At 43.5% G+C, this 26614-nt stretch overlaps 1 protein-coding gene across 1 annotated transcript in view; it reads left to right on the top strand.

Moving 5' to 3' along the window:
- The first annotated feature begins 284 nt into the window (after nucleotides 1-284).
- The window catches only part of slc17a5 (solute carrier family 17 member 5), a 40223-nt gene continuing 13893 nt past the window's right edge, over nucleotides 285-26614 (top strand). Inside the window, exons 1-6 of the mRNA XM_033021720.1 lie at nucleotides 285-394; nucleotides 6848-7044; nucleotides 15527-15760; nucleotides 16160-16247; nucleotides 16914-17000; nucleotides 26417-26535. Of these exons, the coding sequence (XP_032877611.1) occupies nucleotides 337-394; nucleotides 6848-7044; nucleotides 15527-15760; nucleotides 16160-16247; nucleotides 16914-17000; nucleotides 26417-26535 (783 nt within the window). The 5' untranslated portion in view covers nucleotides 285-336. The remainder of the gene's footprint in view (nucleotides 395-6847; nucleotides 7045-15526; nucleotides 15761-16159; nucleotides 16248-16913; nucleotides 17001-26416; nucleotides 26536-26614) is intronic.

Genomic DNA, 26614 nt, shown 5'->3' with positions numbered 1-26614 from the left:
ATATTATGGTATATGGACACACTTATCTGTTTTGTAGTAAATGCCTACTATGTTCTGTGTGCTGAAGCAAAGCAAGAATTTCATTGTCCTATACAGGGACACATGACAATAAACTCACTTGAACACTTGAACTTTGTGTGTCTATCTGAGGTTTAAACCAGCATCTGCAGTTCCTTGGGGTTGCAACCTCTGCAGCTTCTGCAGAGACGTGCAGGGTCCGCGCGCTCTCTCGCGGCAGCTTGACGACGGTTGGGAGCCGCGGACGCGGAAGTGGTGCGCGCGCGCGCGTGACCGGCGAGTGGATCCGGTTGTTGACGAGCGGAGACAGGCTGGGACATGGAGGAGTCGGGCGAGGAGGACGAGCAGCCGCTGTTGAGCGGGGAGCGCAGGCAAGGTGCGTGGCAGCAACCTCCGCCCCACACTGCCGGCGGACTCGCGGCATTATACCGGGGGGCGGTGGGCGCTGTGATCGGAGGGTGGCAAATGTCAACGCTTTGCAGATCCAGGGTTGTTAACCTCTGTAGTTTCTTCTTCTGGAGAGATATGCAAGATTCTCTGATTTATAATTGGGGCACGAATCTTCCTCTGTTTTAAAATAAAGAGAATTATGTACAAAGTCAAGTGCAGGAAGCATTGGTTATCGCCCCTCCAGCGCCTCTTGACAATTACCCAAATCTTTGTTATTTCCCCATGGGGCAGATATTTCCGCATATGATATGAATCTAGTTAATTTCTGAAAGTTATTGTACAATTTGGTACCATATTATTTAGGGAAATGTATGACTTGTTATATGTTTTAAAATCCTTTCACGTTCGTTTTGTTGGTAGCCGGTGGTTCTAGACCTTTACAGCTGCAAGTAAGAATGTCGTTGTTCCGTTTTCGGCACACATGACAATTAACCACTCTTGACTCATAAACCTTTGAATTGGTGTCTGCTAATTGTGCGAATATCTGGCATTGAAAATGATTCCATATCAAAATAATTCATGATATTTCAACATTCAATTACTACCACCTCCTTTTCATCTTCATCAATGTACCTTCTCTGTTCCACCAAGCGACGATCCAAGAGATTGCAAATTGTGGAATCTTAATCAAAAAGACAGTTCTGAGCCAACGTTGTTGGATTATTTCTTTCGACAGATACTGCCTGACCTCTTAAGTTCTTCCAACTTTTTTTTGCATCCATGCTGGTCCCTGCCTTGCTACCATTCAAATTCTTCTGAATCAATTGCCACCTTGATGTTAAATTTGACACATTTTACTTAAGCTGTATCAATCAATCAATAATTGATAAACTTTCTTGCTATTATATACAATTTTGTTTTAAGCCATGGATTTGTTTCAAATAATCTTATAAACATGTATTGCCATTTCAAAAGATGATTGTGACTCCTGAGTACCTCAATATGTACATTTAATTATGTGTGCATGAAAAAATATCAGGGTGTATGACCAGGTGTATTGGGGTTTGTCTAGAACTGGAAAATTGCCTGGCACTGAATAGGATGGGATCAAACATACATTATATAAAAGTTTCATGGGAGAAATTGAAAGACAATAGTAGCAAACGATGAGATTTCAACAAAGGAGCTGCACCATTTTCATTAAAACAGTAGTTAAAAAGTTAATTATGGAACTTTGTTTCCTCATTAAAGTTACTGATGTGACTTATTAAATTCAGGTCTCCCCCCCCCCCCCCCCCCCTTTTCATTCTCTGCACTCCATCTGCCCATCACCCACATACACCAACCTAAATGTATTTTCCTTTGACTCATCCTTTCTATTCCCTCCTCCATCTGTTAATGTCTGCCCATCATCCCTTCTTTATCTGTTTCCACGAAGAGTCTCTGTCTCTACTTTGCCCATCTATATCCTCCACTTGGCTCCATCTGCTCATCATCCCCATCCCATTTGGTTCCACATATCAGCTCTTGTCTCACTGCTTACCGGCTATCTTCCCTCTACACTCTCAGTGCTATTGCAGGGTCTCAAACTGAAAAGTCAACCATCCATGTGAAACCACAGTGCTGCTTGACCTGCTGAATTCCTCCAACAGTTTGTTTTTTTGCTCCAGATTCCAGCATCTGAATTCTCTCATATATAAATTCTAGTTTAGAGTTCCATTTTATAAACACGATATAAAACTGGTGGATTGTTTCACATGACCATGTGCAGGCAGATGAGATTAGTTTATTTTTGCATTATGTTTGGCAAGACATTGTGGACCGTAGGGCCTGTTCCTGTGCTGTACCTTTCTCTGTAGGAAAGAACTGCAGAAGCTGGTTTAACTTATGTACTTTTCACTGTTGTAAATGGAATGAGTAAAATAATTAAAGCCACTTGTAATGGTTGTTTCTGCAATTAGGTAAAATGCTAAATACCATCTGATGAAAATCACAATATCATGTTCTGTGACCAAACTATGGCATGTTATTAATTTATTAAGAAATATCCACTCACAGTATAGTGTTGTGGCAGTACAAACTATTGGCTATGGGGGCTGTCTGTTCAGTGCAGAGTTCATGTGGTGATGGCCTTGGGGCAGAAACTATTTGTTAATCTTGTGGTGTGTGATTTGATGGACCTGTAACGCTTTCCTGAGGGCAGAAGGGCAAACAAGTGATGTGCGGGATGAGATGAGTCCTTTAGTATGCGTGATGCCTTCCGCAGGCAACGAGAGCTATAGACCTCTTCCAGGGCAGGGAGGTGTGTGTTGGTGATCTTCTGGGCTGTATTGATGACTCTCTGCAGAGACTTCTTGTCAGCCGCAGAACTGTTGCCATACCATACCAGGATGCCATGTGTCAGGACACCCTCTATGGCGCAACGGTAGAATGATACTAGCAGCTGTTGTGGCAAGTTGACTTTCCTGAGTGATCTTAGGAAGTAAAGCCGTTGTTGTGTCTTCTTTACCAGGGAGTGCGTGTTAGTCGACCGCCTGAGATGCTGAGATGTGGGTGCCGAGGAACCTGAAACTAGAGACTCTGTCCACTGTTTCTCCGTTTATGTGCAGTGGGGGATGGTCACCCTGCTTCTTCCTGAAGTCAATGATGAGCTCTTGTTTTTTTTTTGTATTGAGTGCTAAGTTGTTCCTTGAGCACCAGCCTATTAACCTCTGTACCTCCTCCCTGTAAGCTGACTCATCGCCCTCAGTGATCTGCCCCGCCACTGTTGTGTCGTCTGCAAATTTTATGATGGTGTTTGTGCTGTGGGTCGGTATGCAGTCATAGGTATAGAGGGCAGGGGCGGATTTACGTGTAAGCGTGACAAGCTTAAGCTTAGGGCCTCGAGATCTAGGGGGGGCCTTGCAGAGCCGGATCTACCACTAGGCTTCATAGGCTGAAGCCTAGGGCCTTGAATTCTAGGCAGCCTCCGGCCAAGGTAGGACACCTGCCGTTCAACTCTGGGCGGGGCCTCGCTCTCTATCTCTCTCTCTCTCTCTCTCTCTCTGTCTGTCACTCTCCGTCTCCGCCCGCCATCCCTATCCATGTCCGGGCCGCTGAGTCTTTGCTCTCCGCTCGCTCCTCATCCGCCGGCACGGCAGGCCGCCTTGCACATGCGCACTGCTACGGCCAGCACATCCTCCTCCTGCACATGTGCACAACCATGGCCAGCACATCATCGGCCGCCCTGCGCATGCGCACTGCCATGGTATCTGGTCGGCGCTGGGCACTTTCTCCCTCGCTTTGAATTGTGGGAGATCTGGCCGCCAATGCTGTCCGGTTGCCGCCTCGCCACGACCGCTGAAAACCAACGCAGAATCGCTCCCTGACCCTGGACCTGGAGTAACTCCCTGGAGTAACTCTTGCTTCTGGTTTCCTGGTCCTCTATAAATATTCTAAATGGAATTTAAACTGGAGGTGGTGGGGGGCTGAACAATAACAGCCTAATGCATTTTATCTGTTTATTTATTGTGTATATATATATGGTCTATGGTATATAAACACACTGAACTTTTATCTCCTGTTATGTATTATGGTGGCCGATTAGGAAAAGGGGAGATGCAACGAGACCTGGGTGTCATGGTACACCAGTCATTGAAAGTAGGCATGCAGGTGCAGCAGGCAGTGAAGAAAGCGAATGGTATGTTAGCATTCATAGCAAAAGGATTTGAGTAGAGGAGCAGGGAGGCTCTACTGCAGTTGTACAGGGCCTTGGTGAGACCACACCTGGAGTATTGTGTACAGTTTTGGTCTCCGAATCTGAGGAAAGACATTCTTGCCATAGAGGGAGTACAGAGAAGGTTCACCAGACTGATCCCTGGGATGGCAGGACTTTCATATGAAGAAAGACTGGATAGACTCGGCTTGTACTCGCTAGAATTTAGAAGATTGAGGGGGGATCTTATAGAAACTTACAAAATTCTTAAGGGGCAACTTAAAAAGCTGCCAAGGTTGCCCAGCTGACAACAGAGAAAAAAAATTAAGTGAGAGCCCTGCAAGGTGTATAATATTTTTGACACTGTTATAGGCCTTTCTTACATATGCTGTCACAACACATTGTAGTCTCTAAACAACCCTTCAGTAATTTTCCTTGCCCTCCATTTCAGAATAATAGTGTTTTAAGCCAATAACTCGACACTAGCACTGGCAATAAATAAATAAATAAATAAAACGCGCAGCTTTCCGGCCCCTTATCTCATTGGCTATGCTCGGCTGCAAGTCGGTGTCAATCTGGTGGACCATCTTCCTCTAGTCGTGGGGGTGGGGGATTGGGAGGGGCCTCACAAGTGGAACAGCTTAGAGCCTCTCTTCATCTAAATCCGGCCCTGATAGAGGGAGTAGAGGAGGGGGCTCAGCACACAGCCTTGTGAAGGTTTTGTGTTTAGTGTCAGAGTGGGGGAGTGGTGGGGTCCCATCCTGACTGACTGTGGCTGGTCTGTAAGGATGTCCTTAATCCACAGGCAGATTTTGTTCACGAAGCTTGGGTCGGGCAGCTTGGAGACCAGTCTACTGGGTACGATTGTGTTAAATGCAGAGCTGTAAACTGCATAAATAGCAGTTGTGCTATGTTCCCCGTTGTTCTAGGTGGAGCAGTACAGTATGGAGGGCAGTGGCAATGGCATCGTCTGTTGGTCTGTTTGCTCTGTATGCATATTGGTGTAGATCCAGGGTTGATGGGAGAGTGGCCTTGATGTGCTTAAGGACCAATCTCTCCAGGCACTTCATGATGATTGGTGTTAGTGCAACCGGCCTGTAGTCGTTGAGGCAGGTTATGATTGTCTGCTTTGGAACTGGCACTATTTCCAATGTTTCCAATGAGGCATGTGGGGAACATGCATTGCGCCAGGGATTGATTGAAAATGTTTGTAAATATGTCAATTAACTCAACAGCACAGTCTCTGAGAACCCTTCCTGGGAGAGGTTATATACTTATCCGAGGCTATGCTATTGCTGCAATCAAGGTTTTCATTATACCCATTCCTCACTATACTTGGACATGTGACAATAAACTCGACTTGGCTTGACTGTATCAAGCAAGTTGGAAATCAGTGATTCTGAAAACTTCTTCAGACTGATTGTAAAGGGGGGGGGACTGGAAGAAAGAAAAGACCACGACAAAACAGGGCCGGCAATAAACAAACTCAGGCAGGGTGGTTCTGTGATAGGCCAATTGCTGACTAGTTATGGTGTATCTTGATGTATCTGTCTTGGGATCATATAATTTCTAGCCAACAATTGGCCTACCAGGGGATCTCACTGCCTGAGGTCATCTGTTGCCATCACGGATTTTTCCTGGTCTTTTCTTGTTTCCAGCCTCCCCCTACCCCCTACCCCACAAACATTCTGAAGAAGTGTCCTGACCCAAAACATCACCTATCTATTTTCTCCACAGATGCCATCTGACCCAGCATTTTGTGTCTATTTTTGGTATAAGCCAGCATGTGCAGTTCTTTTTTTTTATTACAGAGTGTTCCAAGGATCTGTTTGTGGCCCACAATAATTAACTACATCAATGATCTGGAGGGTGGGACAGCGTACAAGGTATCCAAATTTACAGTAACACAAAAAGATAGGTAGGCCACATGATATGATAGGTTGATAGACTGACTAGAGTAGATAAAGACTTGGTAAACGGAGATTAATGTGGGATATTGTGATGTCATGCACTCTGGTAGGAGGAAACTAAAGGTAGATAATTATCTAAATGGAGAAAGATTACAGATGGGCAGGGTACAGAGTTTTAGGTGTTCTTATGCACTAATTGGAATAAGAAAACAGGATGGTACATGGCATAGGTTTGGAATTTAGAAACACATGTAGGAAAATTACAATTGTAGGGCTGGCAGTGAGGCTTTTTCTGGAGTAACATGCACAGATTTGATCCCCTTATTTAAGAAAGGGTATACCAGCATTGGAGGGAGACCAAAAGAGATTCACTAGGTTAATCCTGGGATGACAGGATGGTCTATCACAATGGCTAAAGAAATTAGATCTGTACTCTGGGATTTAGAAGAATGAGGAGTGATCTTACTGAAACACATAGAATCCTAATGGTGTGTGACAGGGTAGATGTCGGGATGTTTCCACGTGAGAGAAACTTGAAAGAGGGGACATAGTTACAAAATACAGAAGTGGTCATTTAAATTTGAACCGTGTAGGAATTTTGTTTTGCAGCGGGATGGGGAATCTCTGGAATTGTAGGTAATTAAAGAGGATGTAGTTGTGGGGAACTGGTGTAGAAGAGAAATTGAGGCCTGGGTCAGCCATGATCATCATGAATGGTATTGCAGAGTTGACGGGCTGAGTGGCTGCCTCCTATTTTCTTGTGTTCTTAAATGTGGGATTGTATGCAAGTAAATGTATTTATATTTCCAACAACTAATCCCAATGTTTTCTCCAGTGTCAGCTTGCTGCTCTGCTCGATACAGCCTGGCGATATTGGCCTTTTGTGGATTTTTTATGGTATATGCACTACGTGTGAACCTTAGCGTTGCATTGGTTGAGATGGTGGATGATAATGGAACTTTACCTAAGAATGGCAGTGTTGAGGCATGTCCACCACACTCCAACGTTACCCATCAAAATTATGAAAAAAAGGTAAGGTACATAGCTGTGACTCCATTCGTACCACCAGTTGAAATACTTTATATTTTTGGTAAAGTTACAAAAAATGAGCAAATCATGGCATCATAATTGCTGACAACTGGCGAGTAGAAAATTATTCATTCTATACAAAGCATTTCATAAGTAAGTTAACGTTATTGTGTGTGTGCTTGTAGCTGTACTAATGCTTACATTTCTGCAGTCCATCCTGCTAGTGGTTTCAATTCTTCTGATTGGATTTTGCAGTGATAAGTGTCAATCCAAGAGGGCATTATGTATGGTTAATCACGTTCACCATGTATTCTTAGTGAGAATTCTGTTCATCAGGAAGTGCAGCTGCAAGATCTTTATGATGTGACCTGAAGAAAGATCCATGGCGCAGCTTCAATCATAAGGCATCTTACAACTTTACCACCAGCCATTGACTTTCAACGATTGAGAAAGTTCCTTCTTAAATTTGGTGGCTATCAGAAATTCATCTCTATTCTGCTTTCAGGCCATTATTTTCACTGACAGATCCATTGTGGATCAAATCCCTGTGCACACTATGGTCGAGCAAGGCTGTGCCATTCCTCCAGTCTTTCTCTCTGCAGGATTGCTCCCCATTTCTAACTTGCTTCCTGTCAGTCTGAAGCTAATCTACTGTATGAATTATAAGTAGTTCAACCACCATCACCTTCATGATGCAAGATCACTCCAATGTCAACTTTCAGTATAAAGACGTACAAATTTGGAAGCAGAGCTCCAAATCATCCTTTGATCATTCGCTGAAAAAGTATTTGAAAAAGTGGGGCAAACATTAAACAGATGTTAGACAAAGATGCTGTATCAACTTGATCCCATGGCACAACATTGACCCCCAACAACAAAGGTCCATGATGTGATTAGCTCCATATCTCGGTGAAGGTATGCAGATGATACTAAGATAGGTGGTGTTGTGGATAATGAAGTAGATTTTCAAAGTCTACAGAGAGATTTAGGCCAGTTGGAAGAGTGGGCTGAAAGATGGCAGATGGAGTTTAATGCTGATAAGTGCGAGGTGCTACATCTTGGCAGGACAAATCAAAATAGGACATTGTTGGTAAATGGTAGTGAATTGAGGAATGCAGTTGAACAGAGGGATCTAGGAATAACTGTGCACAGTTCCCTGAAGGTGGAATCTCATGTAGATAGGGTGGTAAAGAAAGCTTTTGGTGTGCTGGCCTTTATAAATCAGAGCATTGAGTATAGAATGGTCTGAAGAAGGGTTTCGGCCCGAAACGTCGCCTATTTCCTTCGCTCCATAGATGCTGCTGCACCCGCTGAGTTTCCCCAGCAATTTTGTGTACCTATTGAGTATAGAAGTTGGGATGTAATGTTAAAATTGTACAAGGCATTGGTGAAGCCAATTCTGGAGTATGGTGTACAATTTTGGTCACCTAATTATAGGAAGGATGTCAACAAAATAGAGAGAGTACAGAGGGGATTTACTAGAATGTTGCCTGGGTTTCAGCAACTAAGTTACAGAGAAAGGTTGAACAAGTTAGGTCTTTATTCTTTGGAGCGCAGAAGGTTAAGGGGGGACTTGATAGAGGTCTTTAAAATGATGAGAGGGATAGACAGAGTTGACGTGGATAAGCTTTTCCCACTGAGAGTAGGGAAGATTCAAACAAGAGGACATGACTTGAGAATTAAGGGACAGAAGTTTAGGGGTAACATGAGGGGGAACTTCTTTACTCAGAGTGGTAGCTGTGTGCAATGAGCTTCCAGTGAAGGTGGTGGAGGCAGGTTCGATTTTATCATTTAAAAATAAATTGGATAGTTATATGGACGGGAAAGGAATGGAGGGTTATGGTCTGAGTGCAGGTAGATGGGACTAGGGGAGAATACGTGTTCGGCACGGACTAGAAGGGCCGAGATGGCCTGTTTCCATGCTGTAATTGTTGTATGGTTATAAGGCAAACATCTATGTTACTAAAAGTCTGATCTTGACCACTTCCTGTTGTTCTGTATATTGATTTTAGAAAAAACGCGACCACTTATGGCTGTGATTTTTGCCCATCTTACTCAGAGTCCCCCTCCGCTGCGCAGGACAAGAGGATTTTTCCCATCGATGAAAAATAAAAGAGTTATTAGTGTTTAAAAAATGTTGAGATTCTCTCTCCTGAAGGCCACGCCCCGTCCGGAGGGACTGTAAAATCTGGAAGTGTTGAGTGCCTCAGTCAGTCTCTGCAAGATGGGGGAGCGAGAGGGTCGCGTCTCTCAGTCTGAGCTGTGAATAACACTGAACACATGTCTACTAAAGTGTGAGTGGTTTTACTGACCTGTCAGTGCCCTTAATATCGTTTGAAAATATAATTTGGAAATGCTAAAGCTGTGTTGCCTTCGGTTTGGAAATGCTAAAGCTGTGTTGCCTTTGGTTTGGAAATGCTAAAGCTGTGTTGCCTTTGGTTTGGAAATGCTAAAGCTGTGTTGCCTTTGGTTTGGAAATGCTAAAGCTGGTTGCCTATGGCTTGCAAATGCTAAAACTGTGTTGCCCCATTAAAGTTGCCTTGCCCAATTAAAGTTGCCTTGCCTAATTGAAGTTGCCTTGCCCAATTGAAGTTGCCTTGCCCAATTAAAGTTGCCTTGCCCAATTAAAGTTGCCTTGCCCAATTAAAGTTGCCTTGCCTAATTAAAGTTGCCTTGCCTAATTAAAGTTGCCTTGCCTTCTATATAATTAAAAGTCTAATCTTGACCACTTCCTGTTTGCGCTTTATATTGATTTTTAGAAAAAACGCTACCACGTACGGCTGTGATTTCTGGTCATCTGACTCAGAATCCCCCTCTGCTCATCAGGTGCCGAGGATTTTTCCCATCGATGAAAAATAAAAGAGTTATTAGTGTTTAAAAATGTTTAGATTCTCTCTCCTGTCAATCATGCCATGAAGGCCACGCCCCTTCTGGTGGGAGGGAGGGGAGGGACTATAAAACCGAAAAGTGTGGGCGTTGCTCAGTCTCTGCAAGATGGAGGAGGGAGCGGTCACGACTCGCTGTCTTTAGTGACCTTGCACCCTGCTTGAAATGGTATGAAACTGCATTTGAGTTTGGTGGCCTTGCACCCTGCTTGAAATGGAATTTCAAGAAATAGCCGTGAGTCAACAGCCAGCCCACCAGCCATGAGTGAGTGAGCTGCCAGCACAACAAGCTTGAGTGACTGAGCCGCCAGCCCAAGAATCCATTCTGCCCACAAAGTCCATACTAGCCCTCTGGAAACCAGTCCCTTCATCCCACAACACCGATACTCGTGCTCCAGACCCCCCCCCCCCCCCACTGGCCACCAATATTGGAAAAAGGTGGAGAGGTGGAATATTGCGTTGGAGGACCAGCCCATACTTGTGATGCTGGGACCCAACGGGTCCCACTTAGGCCAGTCAGGAATAAAACTCACTGTTGCCTCCAGTGCACAGTTATTGAACATCTGAAGAAGGTTTCCAAAGCCCATAGCCTCCAATCTAGCATAAGCAGTCAACCCAGCTCTTCTTGTACACTTCAGGTGCATGGCCTATTCAAAATAATGGAGCGGTATCACTATTTCTCCACAATATATAGGTATGTTGCAAAGCCTACCTGAAGCGTCGTTGAAAATCTGTCGCTGTGGGTGTGCGCGATTTTGGCGCCGTTTAGAGGGGGCGGGTTTAAAACGCGATTTTCTCTAGGCTGTTCAAATCGAAGATGTTCAGCCTAGTTAATTATTAACGAAAAATCGCTGGAAGACCCCGTTGCAAAAGCTATTATTAGTTTTAAAGGCCTCGTATAATAGTTATAGTAGTTTAAAAATCAATCTCTAAACCCGCGACCGCCAGCAACCGCAGGGTCTCATAAAGCAGACAGCTGAAGGTAGGCTGTATATTTTTACATTAAAAAGGGCTTCTAAAGATCCCTTTATACAAAGTTTAATATTGCGAGTAGCTCATTTTGGGCCCATTATATCCTGCAGTATTTTTCTCGGCATTTGGGGCACAAATCTACCGCAATGTGAACGTTCTAAACCAGCGCGTTCCACAGGGACCCACTGGAAAGCTGATTTAAATGGGCATTTATTTACAGCAATTGAACACTGAATTCCTTCCATTTGGCCTATAAATTAATGTAAATGAGATTTAAAAATCATGTTTTATTGTGAATTATTTGTGAATATTATTTGGACATTTAGGCTATTTAAAAATGTTAATCATTTATTAAGAAATAGATAGATGTTTAGATCTAGTAATTGAAGTCTGAAATTAGCTACAATTAGGTAACTAACTAATTATATGCTTTAATTTCAGGTCATCCAAGTAAGATTATTTTATATTTGTTTCAGAATGCTTCAATCTATGATAACTGAAAATTTCATTCAGTTCTCTTAATTTTTAAGAAAGTTATGGGCTTTTGACTGTTCACGATCACAGCTTTTTTGTTATGTCCATAGAAAATCAATAGGGAACAAGATGCTAATTTCCGAGTATGAAAATGGCCATAACTTTTTAAATACTTGAGATATGAAAGTGAATTAGGTGTCAAATTAAACTTATTTTTATGCTTTATCTGATGGGATAAATTACAGACTTGATTTTTAAAATCTCAAAATTTTGTAACATTGCTACAGTATACGCCAAAAGATCACTTTCTCTCTCAGGTCATTACTGTACTTACAATGTCATAACTATAATTACATTCAGTCAGTGAAAGTGGCAGTCCAGATCACTTGGATGTCAAATACAAGAAATTGTTATTTAGAGTCGCATTACAGTAATGGAATGCTCAAAAATGTTTTAACAATAATATACATGTGGGAATCCCTGAGCCATACCTATTCAAAATGCAAGAAGAGCACCTGGAAAAACACTGGGAATCTGGTGTCTCTTTGTTAGGAAATTGAAATACCAATCAGAAGACTTGACCTCCTGCCTCTTCAACAAATCTGCAGAACCAAATGAAAAAGTTGAAAATGTTCTTCATTGTTTGTACGCAAAGTTCTATCATTCACCTTGCTGGGCTTTAAGAAGGTTTAGGTGGAGAAATGTTTGGGTAATATTTCAGTATTTTCTGGCAATTTGAGGTTGTCAAATAGTTCTGTCAAAACCCCTTCAGCCTGCTATTTCCTGCTCAGCTATACCCCAAATGTCAACCTCTTCATAGTGAACTTCCAATGCTGCATCAAAAAGAAATATATTCCACTTTAAAATCAGAGAGCAAATCCCTACACCATATGTTAGGTGTATTCCCTTGCAATAATGCTTACATTATATTTACCTTTCTATTTGCTAGGTTCAAATAACGCATCAAGTAATAGAACTACAGATTTTTTGCCAAATCTCGTGCTGAAAAAAATTCATAAATTTGAGATTAGAAAAAGCTCACCATCAACATCCTGGATGCAGCTGACAATGGTAAATAAACTATTCTAGACACAAGGAACTGCAGATGCTGGGTTCTTGCACAGAACACAAAGTGCTGGAGTAACGCAGTGCATCAAGCAGCATCTGTGGAGAATATGGATAGGTTATCAAGTCTGAAGAAGGGTCCCAACCAGAAACTCCAGCAATTTGTAGAAATATTCTGGATTTCTGTTACCTCTCCCAGCTCAATATCCTGAGTCATACAGTTATACACCATGGAAACAACCACTCAGCCAAATTGACCATGTTGACCAAGGTTACAAATCTGGTCTAGTCCTACAGTGCCCTCCATAATGTTTGGGACAAAGACCCATCAATTTGAGATTTGTATCGCTTATATTGCTGTTTATCAACATGAGGACCAAAGTTGTGCCAATGACTGATAAACAAGAATAAAGCTGTTAGAGACATTAGCCAAACCTTAGGCTTACCAAAATCAACTGTTTGGAACATCATTGAGAAGAAAGATCGCACTGATGAACTTACTAATCGCAAAGGGACTGGCAGGCCAAGGATTACCTCCACAGCTGATGACAGAAGAATTCTCTCTAGAATAAAGAAAAATCCCCAAACACCTGTCCGACAGATCAGAAACACTCTTCAGAAGTCAGGTGTGGATTTGTCACTCTGCAGAAGACTGCAAGAAGCAAATGATTGGTTAGCTGCAAAAATAGGTTGGCCAGGTTACAGTTTGCCAAGAAGTACTTCAAAGAGCAACCACAGTTTTGGAAAAAGGTCTTGTGGACAGATGAGATGAAGATTAACTTATATCAGAGTGATGGCAAGAGCAAAGTATGGAGGAGTGAAGAAACTGCCCCTGATCCAAAACATACCACCTCATCTGTGAAACACGGTGATGGGGGTGTTATGGCCTGGGTATATATGGCTGCTGAAGATACTGTCTCACTTATCTTCATTGATGATACAACTGCTGATTGTAGTAACGTTATGAATTCTGATGTGCATAGACACATCCTATCTGTTCAAGTTCAAACAAATGCCTCAAAACTAATTGGCCGGCTGTTCATTCCACAACAAGAAAATGATCCCATACATACCGCTAAATCAACAAAGGATTTTTCAAAGCTAAAAATGGTCAATACAATACAATACCGTTTATTTGTCATTTGAACCTCACATGAAGTTCAAACGAAATTTGGTTTCTGCAGTCATACAAGAAAAGAACCAAGACACACACCAACACAATTTACACAAACATCCATCACAGTGAATCTCCTCCTCACTGTGATGGAAGGCAAAGTCTTGTCTCTCCCCTGCTCTCTATTCTTCTCCCGATGTCAATCAAAGCACCCGGCGGGCGCTAGCAAGTCCGCGGCCATTTAAAGCCGCGCCGGGCGATGCAAGGCCCTGCTCCAGGTCCCAACACTGGAGCCCCCGCCGGGCGATGTAAGGCCCCGCTCCAGGTCACCTTCAACCCCGCAATTCGGGCGGGAGAAGTCGCCGTTACCCGTGCCCCGCAAAGCGGTCTCCCACCGGGGACCCGCAAGCTCCCGGTGTCACATCCACCAGAGTCAGGTCGCAGCCGCGCGCCATCACAGCTCTCCACACTCCGAACTCTCCACACTCCGGAAGCTGGCCAGCTCCACGGTGGTAGGTCCGCAGCTCCACAGGCTCCGTGACTTGAGCCCCCAGATCGCTCCGGTTGGAGGCTGCTCCATGGTGCTAGGCCCCAACGGCAACGGAGACCCGACAGGGAAAATGTCGGGTCCCCGTACAGGGAAGAGATTTAAAAGTTTTCCCCCATCCACCCCCCGCCCCCCACACATACACAGTCAAAAACCCACAACAAACTGTACCCTCAACAGGACAATAAAATAAAAATAGGACTGCAGAGGCCGCTGCGACGTCGGTCGTGCCACCTACCTAAAGATTACATTTCTATTACATATCTCAAATTGTGGAGTACAGAGGCAAATAATTCAATGATGGGTCTTTGTCCCAAACATTATGGAAGGCACTGTATTTGGCCGCAATTAGCCCATATCCCTCTTAGCTTCCCCTGGCAGCACGTTTAAGATACGGACTACCCTTTAAGTTAAAAAGTTGCCTCTGAGGACCCATCTTAAGCCTATGCTCTTTCATTTCAGAATCCTCTTCTCTGAGGGAAAAATGGCATTCACTTCATCCACCCCCTTATGATCTTGCGCACCTCAATAAGGTCAACCTTCAGCCTCCTATGTTCCAAATGGTGATATTCAGCCTCTCTCCATAACTCAAGCCTGCAACTCGAGGTGCTTCTTCAATAAGCGAATTTGGTATTCCGACTGTGCATGCCCAGGTCATAGGTCACTCGTGATAAACATTATCGGCAGCTGCTGCTGCGAGTGTGCAGGCCTGCGTTTTGTCCGGGTCGGACCCGGGCCCGGGTCTCCAACGCTGTGGGTGCTGTTGAGTTGTTGCTGGGCCGTCCCCGTCCCCTCCCGGGTGTCCCGTCCCTGTCCCGCTATCTGGCAGCCCCGATCCTCAGATGAAATATTTTTACACAAATTATGGATAAAGATAAGAATTTATACTCAGTTTATACAGCCAACGCTTCGTTTACTTTTTCTTTATCGTGAATGTCCTTTAACAAATCCCATGATTCCTTGCATTTTTCGGAAAACTCTCTTATTGTGGCTTAGTTTAAAAAAAATGAAATTAATTGCTCCTTCATTGCTGACTATTCATTAAATTGCTGAGGCCTTAAGCTCAGTCTTCCTAAACTCTTGCTCTCCTTTTTAAGGATGTGCTTTAAAACCTTGCTCTTTAACTGTTCATTACTTGATAGATCATGTGGCAATTTTGTTTATTTCATACAAAAAAATTACCATGGTTAAAAATATAGTAGGGAGTGACAGTAGCTTTTACCCTGAGATTAAATCAAATTGTTCTTAAATGCACCTGGAGATGTATTTTAATGGATTTTATGTTAACCAGGTAATGAACTGTTTTATTTATTTCTTTATTTATTACTTTATTTATTACACCCATATCAAGGTTGACATTTTATCTTTTACCATGAAAAATGTTGCCAAAATCATATTTTATGACAAACTTCTTATTGTCTCTAACAGGGCAAGGTATATAACTGGGATTCGAATGTACAGGGTTGGATCCTTAGTGCTTTCTTCTACGGTTACATCGTTACTCAGATTCCTGGCGGATATCTAGCTGGTAAATTTGGAGGGAAGCTGTTGCTTGGCTTTGGCATACTCTGTACTTCAGTTTTAACACTGTTGACACCACCAGCAGCTGAACTGGGTTATAACTGCATAATTGTATTGAGGATTATTGAAGGACTCGGAGAGGTATGTACTAACTTCATCAATGTTTAAGAATTTTGCAATATTGATTAGATTAGAAAAAAAACTGCAGATGTGAAAATCTAAAATAAAAATAGAAAATACTGGACACACTGAGTAGGTCAGACAGCATGTCTGGAATAAGAAACTGTTTGTTTTGGGTCAGTTCTAATGAAGGGCCTTGGACCTGAAGCAACCACTCATTTATTTTCTCCACAGGTGCTGCTTGACTTGCTGAGTGTCTAGTATTTTTCATTTAAATATCATAGGCATTAGGGAAAATTAGTGGGGTAGTGAATAGAATTTGTGATCAAATAATGTAAAGCAGTCTATGTTTTCCCTCTGTGAATATTTATCGTTCCACATTTATGAGAATTGACTTTTTTTTCTTTTTTTTTTTAATAGGGTGTAACCTTCCCTGCCATGCATGCAATGTGGGCTGAATGGGCGCCACCTTTAGAAAGGAGCACACTTGTAAGTTTATCATATGCAGGTGAGTGAACTGTGTTTAAAGCATGTACCATTCTTTGTGATGACATTTATGTAGGGGCTAAACTTACCAAAGATGAGCAGAATTAACATGATTAACATCATGGAAGTATTAATTACACGCTAACTACCAGGATGTCACGTTTATTGCGATTTTTGTGAAAGCAGAACGATATTCCCGATCATGATGGCAATTTTAACCAAAAATCAAAACATAATTTTAACATTTTTGGAATTGCTTGCATTTTAAAAGGGCTTCTAGAGCTTTGCCTATTTTTCATTTAACTTTATCTCCATTTAACTATTAAGGCATGCAGTATTGACTGGACAGTTAGAATCCCTCCTATTATGCTTTGCATACTTCCAAATGAAAATGTTATTATGTTTCTAGCTTTAGCCTTTTGATGATAATATTTGATCTGATGCATTTTTTCTTCAGTCAGTGATATATATATATTCATTTATTTAATTAATTCTGCATATGATTGCAGTCTATCTTGTATTATATGAAATGAAACACCTGATATTGATAAATATTCACATTGTACACGCGTGATAAGTTGTTTATTTGAGCCAAAGAAGTTAAGTGTCAGTATAAACATAATTTTTTTATTTAATACCCTAAATATGCCACATACTATCATATTCTAAATCTTATGTACATTTCTAGGTGCCCAACTTGGAACGGTTGTTTCCCTTCCATTATCTGGAATAATTTCCTATTACTTGGATTGGTCATATGTTTTCTACATATTTGGTAAGGCATCATAGTGTAGTTATAAAGCATTGGATTATAATTTGATTATTGAAAGTTAATTTGTTTTCTCCCTTTGTCCTAAATCATTTAACCCAAGGTGTTTCTAAGATATTTAAGTTGTTATGGATCTGCCATTGCCTGGAAATGTTTTATATTGTTAATCTGTCTAAATTACATCCAAGGGGAAGGATAATTATGCATAACAGTCAGTAAATGTGCCACTGTGCCATATACAATTCATTAATTGCAGCTCATTGTGTATTGTTGAACAGGACTCACTGCGAAGCAAGTGAGAGCTGGAATCCTTTTTTACCTTGCCCTTTGACATTTAGATTCTCTTGCTTCTACCCTAAAAGCATCCAAATTCAGGACTTCTGTTTGAGACTTACTTTGGCTTTATATTCTTTATTAGTTTTTATTATTGATCCATCTATCTTCTATCTATACTATTACTAAAACTCATCTTGTCCTCTTCCGGTTTGCGTTGTTTTTAAATTTGAGCAAAAACGGTACCCTATATCGCTTGGATTTTTCGTCACCTTACTCACCGTTCTCCTCTGCTCCAAGCGCACCAAATCATGTTCCGATCGGTGGAATATTGCAAATGTTATGAAGGTTTAAAAAATCGTGAGATCAGCAGATTGATCTTCTCGCCTGTCAGTCACCATGAAGGTAAAGCCCCTTCCGGCACCCGACGAGTCAATCACCGGCTCCTTCAGGAGCGGAGTGTGGGCTGTGTTCCACGGGTGGGGGCCGGCTGTGTTCTCTGGCGAGGGCCGTGAGTGCGACAGGCACTGGGGGCAGTAGCCGCTGAGACACACACACACACACACACACACACACACACACACACACACACACACACACACCACCGCAACTCCCCCACACACACAACCCCCCCACACACACACACACACACGACCCCCCCCACACACACACACACACACACACACACACACACACACACACACACACACACACGCAAACCCCCCCCACACTCGCACAACCCCCACACACACTCACTCACACAACCCCCACACACATAACAACCACACACACACACACACACACACACACACACACACACACACACACACACACACACACACACACACACCCCCCAACCACACACACACAACCCTCCCCGCGCACCCCCTCCTTCCTCCACACGTCCCCCCCTCCACTACACGCATGCCCCACCTCCCCCACTCCCCCCACACACGCACCTCCCCACACACGCAGCTCCCCTACACACGCAGCTCCCCTCCCCCCCACACACCTCCCCCCCCCACCCCTCCCACACACCCCACCCCTCCCACACACCACCCCCCTCCCACACACCACCCTCCTTCCAGTCTCAATTTCTTCCAAAGGCATAAAGCTACTTTGTGAAGAAGTAATAAAATAGAGCCCACTTGAACGCATGCTTTTGTTTTTAGCGATTGTGTTACTTTGTTTTTAAATAATTTGTTAAATGAAATTGTTCAATGCCTGATGGTATTATTTAAAATTAACTTTTTGGTACAACATAAGATATTGTAGGGTGATAGATATTAGACTAATGATTTGGGAAGCATCTGTTAAGATTTCTACAATGGAAGATTGGGAATTTTAATTTGGCTTAAAAAGCTAGAATGAATAAAGGTGATACAGGTGCACAAACTTTTATCCGAAGTTCCAAATAACGAAAACCTCCGAATAGCGGCCATTTTTTCGGTCCTTGAAGAAAGGTCCTTGAAAACGTCCACCGAGGGCGGCCCGCAGAGGTGACAGCGGAACCTCCGGTCGGTCCTCGAAGAAAGGGGAACTAAATCCCCATTCATAAAAGAGAAGGTGAGGCTATATTGCGCGGGAGGGTTAATAATTAACAATATGCTGCTGCCTGCCCGCTGAGTTAAAAAGTTCCCACGGTAGACTCACGATACACAGTGTATTGTGAGTCTTGCGTGGGAACTTTTTAACTCAGCAGGGCAGGCAGCAGCAGATTGTCGCTCCCTTCAGTTTCACCCCACCTACACCCCTCTGCTTCCCGGCCATGTGTGTGACCCCTTCCCTCCCCTCTCCAGCTCCCCGCCCATTGCACCGGCGCGGGGGCTTTGCACTGTCACCGGAGACGTCAGGACCAACGGGACACCGACCCCCAGGCCCACTGCAAGCACGGAGATCCCAGAGACCCACAGCCAGCAGCAGCCCAGCCCCGTTCCAACTCCAGAGGAAAACTGCAAAATGGCCGGAGACGTCAGGACCACCAGAAGCCGTACCCCGAGCTGCGCCCCCTCATCGGGACACCGACCCCCAGGCCCACTGCAAGCACGGAGATCCCAGAGACCCGCAGCCCAGCCCAGCCCCGCTCCAACTACAGAGGAACCTGGGTTGCGGATGACGGGGCACAGCTCGGGGCGTCGTAGAGGCCCATCGGGGAGCGGGTTCCTGTTGGTCCTGACGTCTCCAGCCACCTGCCATCCTCCGGGAACTGTACCGCCCGCCCTTGCAGGAGAGTGGGGTTGTTTGCAGTTGCAGAGGGAGGGGGCAAGGGCAGTACAGTTCCCAGTCTCAGCTCCAGTCCAGGGGGGTGGCCGGAGACGTCAGGACCAACGGGACACCGACCCCCAGGCCCACTGCAAGCACGGAGATCCCAGAGACCCACCGCCAACAGCAACTCCAGCCCAGCCCCGCTCCAACTCCAGAGGAACATGTAGGGGCAGAAGCTGATGGTGTGCAAGGTACGTCTTGTTCTTGGGGTGGCGGATGAGGGGGCGCAGCTCGGGCTGTGGGCAAACTGCCACTTGTCGCCGTAGCGGCCCATCGGGGAGCGGATTCCTCTGGAGTTGGAGGGGGAGGGGGTATTGTGCTATTTGATCGCCCCCTGCTATCCCAGGGACAGGGAGACACAGCGGCTTTTTAGACTGGTGGGCAATCACTTCCAAAGTTCTGCCCACACAGTCAGTACACCTCTCCTACACTGCATTTCATACAAACATTTATTCTGCAAGAAAAAACTACATTGAAGACTCAAACTCGCGACCGAGTTTACTGCCGGGATCAAGGCACAAACTCGCGACCTTGCGGATATGAGCCGAGCACTCTACCACTGAGCCAGCCTTTAAAATCTACGCTAAAAAATTTCCATTCCGAAGACCGACAAATTCTGAATTACGAAAAGTGTCTGGTCCCAAGGCTTTCGGATAAAAGGTTGTGCACCTGTATAATGAAATCCCAGTTATCTCATCATCTTCCATAAGAGAAACTTGCCCAGCCAGTCAGAACTACTCAACATTATTATTTTAAATCTCCCTCTGAAATGGCGAAGCAAATCATTCGGTTATAATATCCATCCACAAAATACCACATGAACTGCAAATTTAGCAAGTTTGCCAGGTTTTAGGCTACAGATAAATATACCTGCAATGAAATAATAATACACCTAATGTGTCTGTAATGTCTGTTTTTTCCTCTTTATAAAGTTGAAATGTTGCTTTGTACTGTACATTTGTTTGGGATAACTTGAGTGAATGAATGAATACATTTATTGGCCAAGTATTCACATACAAGGAATTTGCCTTAGTGCTCTGCCCGCAAGTGACAACATGACATGCTGTGACAGTTAGGAATGACACATAATACATTAAACATTAATAATAACACATTATTGATTATGTAATTATGCTCCTAGAGCTAACCCCCTTAGTCTAGTTCTTTTATCATATGATAACCCATCATTAATGATAACCAAAGTACAACAGTGGCCGCTTCATTCTAACAGATATCTTAACAAAACGATGCTGATATATTTTCCCAGAATTTCATCAAGCTTCCCGAGTTTTCGTGGGCGTAGCTTCATGATTTCTGTCCGATGAGTCTTCACCTCCCGGGTTTTCGTGGGCGCAAATCCCCTCTATCCAATTTGATAATTCATCTGTGCTTGATCCATAGTAGAGTATGAAATTTCTAAGAGAACCCGGAATAAAGTAAGTTAGCAGTCCCTATTTCCACTGATACTCTTACAGTGGAGGAGATGTACCCATGCATTCCTTCCGTCTACTTTCACTTCTGTTGGGGTCGTTAGGAGAACCTGGTAAGGTCCTTTCCAGCGAACTTCTAATCCTTTTCTCACCCAATTCTTTACAAGGACATAGTCTCCAGGTTTCACTTTAGTTGAAGCTGCTAACGAAGGCATCCCGCTATAGGCTGCTCTTACTCTACAGTGCGAGCCCCTCAATGCTCTGGTCAAAGCTAGAATGTAGTCGATCATCTCCGCAGTCATATGATGGAAGTTAATTATCTTCATTGCATTTTGAGTCCAAGGTGTTCTTAAAGGTTTATCATAAACAATTTCAGCTGGGCTCAGTATAGATTTCCCTACAGGAGTGACTCTGAAATCTGAAATAAAGCTGTTGGGAGTAATTTAATCCAACCAAGTCCAGTCTCTGCCTTTAATTTAGCTAATTTAGTCTTAAGGGTCTGATTTTCCCTTTCTACAAGTCCAGCAGCCTGTGGTCGATAAGCACAGTGCAATTGCTGCTGGATCCCCAGTTGTTCACAAAATTCTTTATTGATTTGTTCAATAAAGTGTGGATCATTATCTGAACTAAGTCGAAAAGGGATGCTGAATCTAGGGACAATTTCTCTCATTAACACCTTGACAACAGTAGCCACTTTATTATCAAGGGTTGGGTAAGCTTCAATCCACCGGCTGAATACATTGACTATGACAAGTACATATTTATAACCCTTGTACCTTTCTAATTCGATATAGTCCATCTGTAGTGTCTCGAACGGACCCATAGGCAATGGTGTTTTTCGATCTTCGCATCCTATTCCTTTCCATGGATGGTATTTCTGTAGACCAGGCAATTACTGCTTACTTCTGAGCTAAAGTTTGTAACCTTGGATGCCACCAAGTAGCCAAAAGAGTGTCTCCTACTGCCCTTGCACCACAATGGGTTGCATAGTGCATACATTCTATAACCCATACTGCCAAAGAATCTGTCATGCAAGTTTGCCCTGCTACAGTGGTCCATAGTCCAGTCATACAATCCAGTACACATCCAAGCTGTCTCCATCGTTCTTTAGTAGCCTCCTCCTGCAGTTTAACTATTTCTTGGATGGTTGGCATCAGTCTCTCCGAGGGGGACTTGTTATTTAAACTTTTAGTTTACCTCATCATTTTGGTACTACCATCTTACATTCCCATGACACTTTCTTTGACACTAAATCAGTATTACAATTCCCGATATTTATTGGAGTCTGTCCTTTTGTGTGGGCGCTATATTTCATAACAGAAATTTGTCTGGGTAGCATTAAGGCCTTCAATAAATCTGTCACCAATTGTTTATTTGAAATTTGAGTCCCTGCTGAAGTAAGAAATCCCCAATTTATCCATAATTGTTCAAAATCATGCACCACTCCAAATGCGTCCGAGAAACAGTGTAAATATTTACCTTTACATTTTCCCCAATAATGCAAGCCTGAATTAAAGCCTGTTGTGCTGAACACGGTGACTCAAAGGCAGCTGCCTCTACAATTTCCCCATTCCCTCTGTCTTGGAAATTTCTTCCGTGACCCCCACTTTCGTTTCCTTCTCTAGTTGGGCACTCCCTACTCCAGTGACCTATTCCTCCATACATATAACACTGGCCTACTCCTGATGTTCGGTGGTCTCTGTGGGATTGTCTCTAGGTCAGGTATTTTTCTGTGATATCGAGCTAAATATTCTGGAACCCTAATTTCTCCCAATCCATAATTTGCTGCTACTCTGGGGATCCATGGTTCAGAGTCGGATTTTGGCACTTCTTTTCTAATTACATATTCAGTCTTAGGTTTTACTGCAGGCTGACTCTCCTGCTTCTTTATATCTCTCCAGTGATATCTTACTGCCCGAGCCATCTGACTGGCACTATTTTCTGTCCAGTCCATCTTATTGGTTTTAATGGATTCAGCCACACTAGTGGGAAGGCAGTCCATATATACATCTGAAAATCATTCTAAGAATTCATCTGCTCCCTCACCTTTTTTGGTCTTATATCTAAGATTCTGGCTAAATCAATCGGCTTCTGAAGAGTACTTGTTAAAACTGCCTCTTCCCTTGCACCATTATCCACAATTATATTTGCCAGTGCTTCATGGGTTGGATGTCCCAAAGCTGTTAAAAATCTAGAGTGTTCAGTTGGTGTAATTAGTTGCTGGATCATTGGCCATAAATCTCTGGAGTCTGCGTGATATGTCTGCGTGATATACACGCATTGTAGTTCTTAAGTGATCCACAAAGGAAACAGGTGATTTTCTATGATCGGGCATTTGACTTAAAATTGCCATCATCTCATACGGCTTCCATGGGGTATAGACGTTTACGGTACAGGGATTATTTGCACTCACTGCATTGGCCGGATCAAAAGAAGAATTAGGCATTTCCCAAACGGGGAACTGCCTTTGGGTTACTTGTTTTGTGTTTATACTTTCTGTCATATCGGGATCTGCACTCGGGTGCTGGTTGGCATCTCTCGGGTTGGCCGTCGGATTGCGAGTTATGGCGTGGGGGGGGGGGGGGGGGGGCTTGGGGCGGTACGGCCGGCTGCAGGGCTGTGGGAGCCCCCCCTCTCTCTTTGCATCGAGGAGGGGGTAGAGGCAGCAGCTACCGAAGTCGTAGAGTACACGCCTCCCCATCAGGAGCCGGGGCCCGAGGTAGGCCACGGGCGTCGTTGACCAGAGCGAGGCCCGCAGCGCTCCGAGGACTGAAAAACAGCGGAGGGCCGGCAGCGCACTCACCAGCGTGACAGACAATCGGGCGGGGGAGACGGAGAGGATTCAAAATCAAGCCGGTGACCTCCGGTGACCTCGGGATCTGCAGAACTTGCTCGTTCTTTCTGCAATAACGACTGCCGCCGCTATGTTGTTGAACTTCAAGAAGCCCAGCAGAGCTTCAATCCACGTAACTGGCTGCGCATTGAAAAGTCTGCACAGCTGGTCGCGAGGAGCAAAGACATTGTGACGTCATGCAGCAGTTATATTTTTAAAACAATTTTAGTAAAAAAACTCGGGGAAATAATTAACCAAATTTTTAGATGAGGAGATTTTTGAATTAATGAGGTAAATCTCTACCGGAATATGTAAAGATTTCTCTGTGACCGCGTCAGGTTTTGAAGTAAATGTGACTGACAACCGAACAAACAAACAAACAAGCAAACGAAGAGAGTTTTATATAATACTAGACTAAGTGAGACCCAGCATCACACGAGAGGGTTGGGAGACGGACACAGACACAGACACAGACACACACACACACACACACACAGCACCAATGCTAAAATGCCAAGTAACTTCAGAACATGGTAAGCATATTGAATCCTGTTACTAACCATATACTCTATGTAAGAAGTTTGAAAATAAGAACACAGTTGTGTTTAAACCAAATGATTCAAACGTTTAAAGCCATTTTTACTCAAACACTCCTCTACAGCTGCTGCTACAGCAAAAATGTGCTTTAACTAACTTTCAACAAACACACTCACCATATACATGGCAGTAAACTCTCTTGAATTATTCAAATGGTTCAGGGTGGAGTCTTCACTCTGGGCCTTCCGCACTCAGCGCCATCTCTCCACTAAGCTGAAACGACGCACTCAGCGCCATCTCTCCACTAAGCGGAAGTCATGGAATGAGCGGCAATTTTGCATTAAACACAGTCCTGATCTAATAAAATGTTTATTCACTGCTTTTCCTTCCAAAAACTGTTGCATACTTTTCTATAAGGCACAGTTAAAAGGCGCATTTTCAAAACAAACCTGTGGCATTTGGCTGGGCAACTTTAATTGGGCAAGGCAACTTTAATTGGGCAAGGCAACTTTAGCATTCTCAAACCAACTTTTCAATTAGGCAAGGCAAATTTAGCATTCTTAAACCAAAACACACTTTTAGCATACATTTTCAAACCAAAAAACACTTTTAACGAGCATTTTCAAACCAAAAAACATTTTTAGCAAGCATTTTCAAACCAAAAAACATTTTTAGCAAGCATTTTCAAACCACATTAAGGGCACTCACGGTTTAGTACACATGTATTCAGTATTATTCTAAGCTCGGACTGAGAGACATGACCCTCTCGCTTCCCCCATCTTAGAGAGACTGACTGAGGCACTCAACACTTCCGGGTTTTATAGTCCCTCCGGAAGGGGCGTGGCCTTCAGGAGAGAGAATCTCAACATTTTTTAAACACTAATTGTAGTGATTGGAAAGGTGTGGGTGGGAAAGGGTCCAGTCTTCAGACTGGAGTCTTGCTTTAAGTAGGTGCGAAGTGGTAATTGGGGAGGAGTGGGTGTAGAAGGGTCTAGTCTTTACAGACTGGGGTCTGACTGTGTTGGTTGTGGAGGAGGGGGAGGGGGTACCAGGGTTACGTTTCTGCTTGTCAAACCTGCAGTAGAACAAATTTGTTGAGGATAACTTTGTAACTGGAACTTAACATTGTGGATTAGTCGGAAGGTTACTTCTTACATTTGTCTACAAAATTGGTAAATACCCTTTTGGATCTTTACAAACTATTGCATATTACACCAATTCAGAGTTGGAATGGTGAATATATTGTACAATATAGTTTTAAATACAGTCTGAAATGAGTATTCCCTGCATGTTTCTATTTTTTATTTGTTTATGTTTCAAGTAACATTAGCAGGGAAACAGCCTATCACGTCAGAATTATTTCACTGGTCAAGTTTTACAATTTCTGAAGCTGCTAATATGTATTATATAAATGTATTTTTGGTGGTGGAATCTTTAAATTGGTGTACATAGGCACAAGATTCTTGTATTATGCATTGTGCCACACGCAGGCTCAGTGATTGTTCCGCTCTGTCCACCGAGGCCTATGCAATCTCCTGGTTGCCAAACACTTTAACTCCCCCTCCCATTACCATACTCACCTTTCTGTCCTGGGCCTCCTCCACTGTCAGAGTGAGGCCCAATGCAAATTGGAGGAACAGCACCTCATATTTCACTTGGGCAGCTTACAATCCAGCGGTATGATTTCTTTAACTTCAAGTAACCCTTGATTTCCAGCTCTCCATCCCTCCCCCATCTTAGTTCAACTAGTTTCACTGTCTTCCTGATTAATTTCACTGATATTTTATTGATTGTATGCGTCGTTGTCACCTTCCCCTCAGCTAACAATGTACCATTCTACATTTCCTTGAACATTGCCTGCTTTGATCTGTCGTTTTCACACCTTACCCTACCATTTCTCTAGTCTCCCCCTCCCCTGACTCTGTCTGAAGAAGGGTCTTGACCCGAAACGTCACCCATTCCTTCTGTCCAGAGATGCTGCCTGTCCTGCTCAGTAGTTCCAGCATTTTGTGTATATCTTCTTGTGTTTTTGATATATAGATTACCTACATTTTAAAGATGAAATAGTTTCTTGTTTTTTTCAGGTGCACTGGGAGTCATCTGGTGTTTGTTATGGTTCTGGCTGGCGAGTGACTCGCCAAAAACCCACAAAACTATATCTAATGCCGAGCAAGATTACATAATTTATTCACTTCGTGGCCAGGTAGGCTATGCTGTCACATCAGAACAATTGACACATGTTGAGTACTTTAACTTCAGAGGCCCATCAAAAAAAAAGTCAT

The sequence above is a fragment of the Amblyraja radiata genome, chromosome 5, assembly GCF_010909765.2.
Source record: "Amblyraja radiata isolate CabotCenter1 chromosome 5, sAmbRad1.1.pri, whole genome shotgun sequence".
Lineage (NCBI taxonomy): Eukaryota > Metazoa > Chordata > Chondrichthyes > Rajiformes > Rajidae > Amblyraja > Amblyraja radiata.
The sequence above is the reverse complement of the archived record's forward strand: the minus strand, read 5'-3'. Positions and strand labels throughout refer to the sequence as shown.